We start from the raw sequence: 8,448 nt of genomic DNA on the forward strand, positions 1-8,448 counted from the left end.
AAACCGCGATTCTGATTGGTCCACTTTGGCAAATCCACCTGCGTCGCCCAATGATAAGAGCTCTTCTATTTTGGTTCGATTAGATGTCGTTAGTAGGTTCGAGTCCCGACAACATTTCTATTTTTGAATTATAGATTGGAAACCTTTTCGGTCAATCATTTTCTGAAAATATATTCAGCATTAGTTTTTTTGTCTTAGACATGCTTCAAATTTGTAAATCGAAGTCGAATAAAAAGAGCTGTTTTTTTCATTTGATCGAGTCTTAGGTTCGAATCCCCAGATTTCAGAATTCTCGAATCGAAAATATAGTGTTCCCTCGTTTCGGTCGAGGCAAATCTCAAACTATTAATTCCAAAGCGTTTTGTAATGCAGAATCGTTAGTAGTCACCAACTTAATCCTAACCCTGACTTTAACCCACTCAATGATGTTTTCCCAACAAGCCACGGAAATTAATTCAAGACTAAGAAATTTAACTAAACTAAGTATCTTTAATATAGATCTCAGTTCAGTTTACAGACAAACAATATCTGATGAAAAACATGTCATCTTTTTCATCAGGTATTGGTGAATGAAAAAAAAAACACATACTGTTGAAATAACAAGCGTTGATTTTCTTACAAACAGAACAACTGAAATATGATTATCTAATTATAACATGATATACTATTTAAAAGTAAATAGTGCTGTTCTGTGTAACGATGGCTTAATCACTGGGGTCAGCGTTTACATGCGTTCCTCATAGTCAGCGAACAAAATAAAAACGACTGTATTTTCGCGACAGTCTGCGATCATCGGGACTCGAACTCGAAATACATTCTAAAAATAGATATTACAGCGATGAGCTATAAATAGCGATAGCTCTGGAAGTACATAACGATTCCGCCGTTCCCAGACATTATTCATTCGACAGTCTGGAGCTAGACGGACACGGATCCTCCCCTCAAATCGCAATCAAACGGAGGTAATTTTTTTCACAGATTATAATTGCTTGCTCAAGCGATACTGCCTGTTGATATTTCTGATCGAAAACCGTGTTTTGAAAACAAATCAAATACGGTTCACTGATTTTGTATATGCAATGTGATGTTTTTTTTTGTTATCATATTATCATGTTATTGCTAGGTTTTAATTTCTTAATCCATTCGTAATCAGTTATTTCACTTTTGATGCACGATCCAAAGCTAATTGGGAAGATATATATTTGAAATTTGAAACATATTTGAAACATATGAACAGTGCTACGTTAGCATATGATTTACCAATACAACCTTGTAGCCTACGAATAATAAACACGGGATAAACGTCCTTATTTGATTGTGACACACTTAGGATGGTAAAAATCCTGTTCAGTGATTTAAGCATTTTCCGATAGATGGCGAAGTTGAAATGTTTGCATTTTCGTTGAAAATTTTGTATCCTATTTCGCCTAGTAATTCCGGTGAATTTCTGCGAGTTTGCGTCGTACGAATTTTTTTCAAGGACGCGAACATTTTTTCGCTGTGCAAAAAATAGATTTTTCTCTTAATTTTTCTGCGACAGAGAACTGAGCAATATGTTGAAGAACTGGCAATACATTATGCGAATTTATATTCGGCACCTTATGATAGTTTCTATCGCTTTGTTGAGATTTTCTCCTCACTTTTTCCAATTTAATTCGTTTATTTCGTTTTTATCTCTTAATTGGAAATATTGATATCGTCTTCCTGAAAATATATACAACTTTTGCTCATCTCATTCAAAAGCACACTGTTCTAACAAATTTCAAGTGGCATTTTTGAAATTTTCAGGACCATCAAAACGTAGTTTTTTTAAAAATGATTTTTACAATTTTCAATCATAATTTTTTCAGTTTTTATAAAACTGAAGAATATCAAAGAAAAACTTGGTGTCAATCCGGAAGATTTCCGATTCTAATTCCGAGGACTGTGTATCCTGAATATCATTTCGGAATCTTTATTAAGACATCAAACCGCGAAGAGATGTTGGACCCGTGTGATGAGTATGATGTAAAACTAGTGGTAGTGGGCGATGGAGGCGTCGGTAAAAGTTGTCTATTGAAAACGTTCTCTTCGGGTAGTTTTCCCGGTGAAAATATACCGATTGTCTTTGATAATTACTCACAGAATATGCTCATAGATGGCCGATCATACAACGTTGGTTTTTGGGACACGCCAGGGCAGGTTAGTAGGATGCATTCGGCGAAAATATTCGTTTGTCGTCTCGCGTGAATGATTTTTCGATTTTGCATGGAAGTGTATGATCCGGGTAAATCACACATTTTACATTCCCTTCGTCTTTCGATTCCACGAATCGAGCGAGGTACACTACATTGCAAGTTCAGAAGTGATTTCGTCATACAGGTCTGCAGCCTTAATACACTCCAAACCGTCACCTTGAAACCACTATCAAAGTCTAAACGATCACTTTTGAACGTTAAAATGACTTTATGGCTTTTGAAGACACATTAAAATTAGTTTGTTAATCACCAAAAGTCTGTTTTGGCCAACCAGTAGGTTGACAATTGCATTTGAATTGACAATGCGTTATTTTCTATGGGGACGAAAACATCCCGATTCGGAAAATATATAATTATCTCCAATTGAATTTTCAGGAGGATTACCATCGTATACGGCCGTTGTACTATCCCCACACGGACGTGTTCCTCATGTGTTTCAGCCTCGACGATCAGTCTTCATTCGAAAACATCAGAGAGCAATGGCTACCGGAAGTGAGACTTCACTGCCCGAATGTACCCTGTTTGATCGTCGGATGCAAAGCTGGTGTGTATAATTCTATGCAACGGTCAAATCACATTTCGCAATGAAAAATGAAACTCCAATTTATTTCTCCATTTTAATCATTTCTTTTCTGCACTGCCTTTTGGTTGGTTCTTAATTGGTAATGATTCGTAATGTCTTATCGTAAGCGGTTGATATTAAGCCATTAAGCATCAACATTCTAATTTCCAGCGTTTCTGTTTACTAAAAGATTCGCCCGCAAAAGAATTGAATAGCAAAAAAATACAAATTCCAATCTTTCCTCAATTTGAAAATTTGTCATTTTCTCCAGCCCATATGAAAAGAAAAAAGAAACTTTGAAAGCAATTTTCCACTGCCAGTACATTGGTGAATTTCCCCATTTAGATTTGCGATGGGATACCGATGCAAGCTCTAGGACATTAGTTTCAACTAAGAGCATTCAACAGTTGTCCAAAGAACTGAGATTCGATTACTTCGAAACTAGTGCGAAATCTTGTGTCGGCCTAAAAGAAGCGTTTGAAGCAGCGGTAATGTATCGGGCATGACCATCCAATTCGAAAAAGTTTAATGTCGATTATAACTATTTCAATTCATGTTATAGATTAAAGAATTCGAACTCGAAAAATCGCGCAGATCGTTAAGAGGGAAATTACGTGGCTTCGGGCGCAAGCGAAAACCGTTGCCGATCACACCTATCATGCCCCCTGTTGGTAAAAAGATGAACTACGTATGCCACTGAGAGGTGTTACTCGCGTATGGTTATCAACAGTTATTGATTATTTCAGGTAAAGCACCTGTGGTTGTAGTTGAGACGTCCAGATTTGCGTCAGATTGGAAACGAATTTTGGAAAGTCCTCGCCACAGTGACGTCACGTTTCTGTTAAACGACGGCCAAAGACTCGACGCCCACGCGGTTCTACTCGCCAGTGCGTCCGAGTTCTTCAGGCGAGCTTTAGGAATAGAAGCCGTTGAGGTGAAGAATACGTTATTCGTTGAAAACTTTGTAGATAGTCCTTTGAGAATAAATTCAATCTTTGCTCACAGGTTGGCGCCAAACCTATCAAAATAGGCCTTGGTGTATACAGATACCTCCAAAAGTATATGTATTTTAAATAGCAGGCCCGTGCCCAAAAAATCTCGAGTTCCACTATTTTTTGTCAAGGGAAATTTCTTAGACTTGATTTCACGTCTCTCGTCTCTCGCACTTGCTCACATTCATATAACTATGATACAGATATAGACACTGTTATCAAAAAATTTGCCAGTCTCCATAAACGAAGGATGAGAATGCAGTACATGTTGTTCGAATAATAGACCTAATAAAAACTTGTTCTGAATATGTTTCGAGGATTAATTACTCATTTTTTCAGTGACATTTTTTTATATAAAATATTCACTAGAATTTGGTCAGAAATGCATCTAAAACGTTTCCATTTTCAAAATTTTCTTGGGAGGACCCCCAAACTCCCCTTAGCGGTCGCCATCTAAAGCAATCAAAAAGTTCAACCCACTCTAAATTCGCACCCACCCAAAAGAGTGGCTGCGTACGGGCCTGAATAGTATATGTATATGTTTGTAAATAAGGTTTGTTATTTTTTTTAAATGCTGATATTTTCTGTTTTTGTAATGATTTTAAATACTCTCCCTTCTTCCATATACCATGGAAATGGTTGGAGTGTGAATGAGATTCTATTTTAATTCTTTTGATCATTAAAACGCTCACCGATCGCTCTACATTGTCGTTTTGATTAAAATTGTGATTCACTCCACCTCCAACAGTTTCTGTTCATTTTACAGAAAAACCAGTTGTCGAAAGTGAAATCGCAGTATCAGGCAGTTTCGCCAGACGCTATAAACGCTGGTAGCGTGCGAGGAATAAGCGGTGTTGTGAAAGAGAAAATAGATGGCGCTGAACGGACTGTATTTACGATTTCCGACGAAATAGCACCGCAGAATTTCGTCTACATTTTAGAATACCTTTACAGCGGTAAATATTGATGTTTCTAGGCCCGTTATGAGGGTGATAGTAGCATCTATTGGCCATCCAGTTTTGTAGACTAGAACTACTGACTCAGCATACCTCCGATCCGTATCTCGGAAAATCGCCTTGATCAGAAAAACCTTTCAAATCGAATAACTCAAACTCCAAAATTCCAATACGTCTGCTATGGTTCTTAGACTCACCACTCAGATGATGTTGGACGGTTCTAAGAAATCCGAGGGATGCAGTATGTGTCTGAGTACGATCAACCCTGATCTATGCGAAAACCAAGATAAGGGTCCACAGTTGTCATTTCGAGTTGGAATGTGTTTTCTCAAAATGTCAAGTCCCGGGTCCCTTCAATGTCTACTCTATTTAAAGGTTTGCCGAACTTCAACGACAGCGTTCCCGGTGACGAGGAACTCGAAAGTCTGAAGAATACCGCCGACATTTTCGCCTTGGACGAATTGGTAAAAATCTGCGAAAACCAGTCCAACGACGAAGAATGTCTGAACCCTAGTATCGGAACGTATCTGAGTGACGAAACCGGCCAGCGCATGAAACAACTGTTCTTCAACAAACCGCACCTCGCCGACGTCATCTTCAAATTGAACGGTATTTTCTTCTACGAAACATTTGCTTCTTTTTTGCAGAAAATTGCTTTGATCTATGCCAGCACGCGGTTTTGAATTTGAAACTAATCTACAAATATATGTATATAATTCCCTTTGGATCATTGAATGAGATATTTCCATGAATTTCTTTCACACAGAAAGGGATCTCAAACAATTTATTTCTTTTACTGATATAATTTTGGATTTCTGGACGCCGTAAAAAACCGTTACAAAACAGGTTTATACATTGATAACTACGAAGCATTATTCAATAGATCGATGTGCACTACGTCATTAATAATGAGGTTTTTTTTCAATTACAATTGTGAATATTGGCTTTATTTTGTAATAAAATCTAATTTCATGACTCATTTTATTTATCGTATTTTTGTGTATTTTTACTAATGAATTAATATGAGTGGATGTGAATGCGTAACTTTCTTATTCGAGACGTCAATAAACTTTCAAGTTAGGTTTTCTTGTTTCTAGATACGAAGGTATACGCTCACAAGGCTGTGTTGGGGGCGCGATGTGAAGTACTGTCGGCGATGTTCAGCGGTAATTTCAGCGAAGGGACCGAATCGTGCTCCGAGGTAAACACCATTTCCAAAAAATCCGTTGAAACCATACAGTTGTCTCTTAACCCCATATTTACAAATTCTTCTATTTTTCGGGGTGTATCAAAGGTCAGGAAATAAGATACCGTTACTACCAGTTCACGTAACAGTTTATTTTCGGTCGCAAAATATTTTCTTTGAGCCATAATATTTTATATCTTAAGCCAGTTACGAAGGTCGAAAAAGCTTTACGGCAAACAATTAAATTCTAGTTATTGTATCTTTACCAAACTTGAACGATAAACCCTCCGAAAATGTATTAAGTTTTTTTTGCAGATAAAAATTCCCGATGTCGATGAAAAAACTTTTCTAGCTTTGTTGGAATTTCTTTACACCGACCAAGTGCTGATAGAAGATGGCGATGCGATTGGTATTCTTGTATTGGCCGATCAGTACTGCTTGCCGAGATTGGTTAATCTATGCGAATTGTACATCACCGAAGAAGTCGGCAGGGCCGTGACTAAAAACATCGAAAAAGCCGATATAGACGTCATATCGCTTCTATATACGGCGGATGTAAGTGCAATCACCAGATGGCGCTACAAAACACAAATTTATTCAAAAATATACGACGTTTTGATCTCACCCTAGAGATCATCGTTACACTGGGTTGTTCATAATGAAAACCAGTTAAGGCTTTAAGGCTTCCAAATGTGAGAATTAACATCGAAGTCGATTTTTAACTTCCAAATCCGAAGATTATCAAATGAGTCATCGGATAGGCATAAGATTAACTTTTTCACTCAGTGTATGGTACTAATAGTTGCCTAATGAGTAAGTTGTATCGAATTTATTTGAAATGTAGAAAGATATTGAGGCAGTGCCCACTAGCGATCCTAGCTGATTATCGCTGAATCCTCGCTTGCCACTGTTGCGTTGCCGGTATCCCGATCAATACGTTCGTTCTCGCAGTTGACGAATTCGGATATTTCCTTATTAACAAAACTGAAACGAGGTAAAAATTATATTTGAAATATATTGTACAATATAAAAAACTCGTTTCGCTTTTTGAATTTGAGAAAAGAACGCTAACTAAGTTACTATTTACTCGCCGAGTGAAGAATTTAGAAAAAGCGTGATATTTTTGAAATGGCCGGGCTGGGAGTGAGGAAACGTACGTTACCTCGGCGGTCCTAAAGATATCTTTATTCACTCAAAATTTCTTGTATTTTGCAGCGTCACAACGCCGAGCAATTAGTAACATGGTGTCTACATTTCATCAGCAGTAACTACATCGCCTTCGAGAACAGGCCCGACTTCTGTAATTTGAAAGGCGAGTTCCTAGATCACGTCGAGAAGCACCGCTGGCCGCCTCTGTCGTATCTGAACGAAGTTCAAGAATACGAAATTCAGATGACAAAACAAGGCGAATCATGCCAGGTCATGTAATCACACGAACTAAAAAAGGGTATAACAATGGAAAGTCATTTGCGGAAACTTACAATGGTATTTTTGTGTGGCGCACACAGAAATCCGAGAAATCAGCATGGTCGGATCGATCTAAATACTCATAAAAAAGACGGCTATTCTGTTTGTGATAGTGAAGACCGATGACACTTTATTAATATCTATCTTTAAATACATTGTGTACATAGCTTAAATAAAATAAGTATTTCATGTCTTCGAATAAGATAATTCTGTGATCCCAGCCACTTTATATAAGGGCAATCCACGCAAACACGCGGCCCCTCGATCTCAGCCACTTTAATTAAGGGTAATCCACGCACGGGTATGTCGGTTTGTCGGTATGTCAGTTTGTCGGTTTGTCGGTATGTTCGCACGTCCCTATAGCGTAATGTCGTAAGATTCAATCAGTCTAATATTGGCGGATTTATTTCAAATACCAGTCCAATGTGATAAGTCTCTGCTGGAACTATTTAATGCTTATTATGGACTTGAGCCCGTCACTTTTAGGAAGGCACCTAAAAAAAATTTGGTAATTTTGTGTTATTGATAGTAACTTCTTCATGTTTTGAGATACAATGTACAATTTTTCATTGAGGTTAAAGTTTTATCTGAGGATTTTGTTGATACTGCTTGCATGTACATATTTTGTATTTCGTATGAATAAAACCCATTTTGTTGAAATGATGATATTTCGAAGCGAATTACTTTCACTCAGTGAGGCGAACTAGAAAATGTCGCCTAGACACAACCGAATACAACATTCTTCCTAACAGATATATATATATATCCGGAGCCTTTTTAGAATTAGCTAATTTTGATTCGACGTATGGTCAGCATCAGATTCGTATTCAGGATTTTGCATGAATCTACAACTAGGTCTGGGCATTTGAAATTTTCTATCCACAGAACGCTTATCATTCTTATCGAAGTATTTGTTTAACATTTTTCTCTACAAAAATCACGCATATTCGACGGACAAAGGAGGTACAAAATTAACAAAAAGACACATATATCTCAAGGGTTTCGCTGCAATATACATATATACATATGTCGGCTTTTCGACATAAAC

At 37.5% G+C, this 8,448-nt stretch overlaps 1 protein-coding gene across 3 annotated transcripts; it reads left to right on the forward strand.

The window, feature by feature from the left end:
• Positions 1–867: 867 nt before the first annotated feature.
• On the forward strand, positions 868–8,032 carry LOC141908178 (rho-related protein racA-like). 3 transcript variants are annotated; one of them, XR_012619590.1, is made up of 12 exons: positions 868–962; positions 1,851–2,181; positions 2,613–2,781; positions 3,145–3,287; positions 3,362–3,470; positions 3,546–3,733; positions 4,558–4,747; positions 5,123–5,356; positions 5,845–5,948; positions 6,249–6,488; positions 6,778–6,927; positions 7,149–7,283. XR_012619590.1 is itself a non-coding variant. In XM_074798071.1 (11 exons), exons 2-11 carry the CDS (start codon positions 1,981–1,983, stop codon positions 7,359–7,361), a joined length of 1,791 nt encoding a protein of 596 aa, XP_074654172.1. In that variant the 5' UTR covers positions 868–962; positions 1,851–1,980; the 3' UTR covers positions 7,362–8,031. The 3 variants fall into 3 exon arrangements, 2 of the variants coding, with proteins under 2 accessions (XP_074654172.1, XP_074654173.1); XM_074798071.1 differs by lacking the exon at positions 6,778–6,927 and having other exon boundaries at positions 7,149–8,031; XM_074798072.1 differs by lacking the exons at positions 868–962; positions 6,778–6,927 and having other exon boundaries at positions 2,043–2,181; positions 3,071–3,287; positions 7,149–8,032.
• The last annotated feature ends 416 nt before the right edge of the window (positions 8,033–8,448 follow it).

Source organism: Tubulanus polymorphus, chromosome 7 (genome assembly GCF_964204645.1).
Source record: "Tubulanus polymorphus chromosome 7, tnTubPoly1.2, whole genome shotgun sequence".
Taxonomy (NCBI): Eukaryota; Metazoa; Nemertea; class Palaeonemertea; order Tubulaniformes; family Tubulanidae; genus Tubulanus; species Tubulanus polymorphus.

What these genes read in the sequence shown, in the direction of transcription:
- LOC141908178 (XM_074798071.1), top strand. Translation starts at nt 1,981, where the DNA reads ATGTTGGACCCGTGTGATGAGTATGATGTAAAACTAGTGGTAGTGGGC. An exon ending in TTTGGGACACGCCAGGGCAG is followed by an intron (nt 2,182 to 2,612) that starts GTTAGTAGGATG and finishes TTGAATTTTCAG; the next exon opens with GAGGATTACCATCGTATACG. An exon ending in ACCTATCATGCCCCCTGTTG is followed by an intron (nt 3,471 to 3,545) that starts GTAAAAAGATGA and finishes TGATTATTTCAG; the next exon opens with GTAAAGCACCTGTGGTTGTA.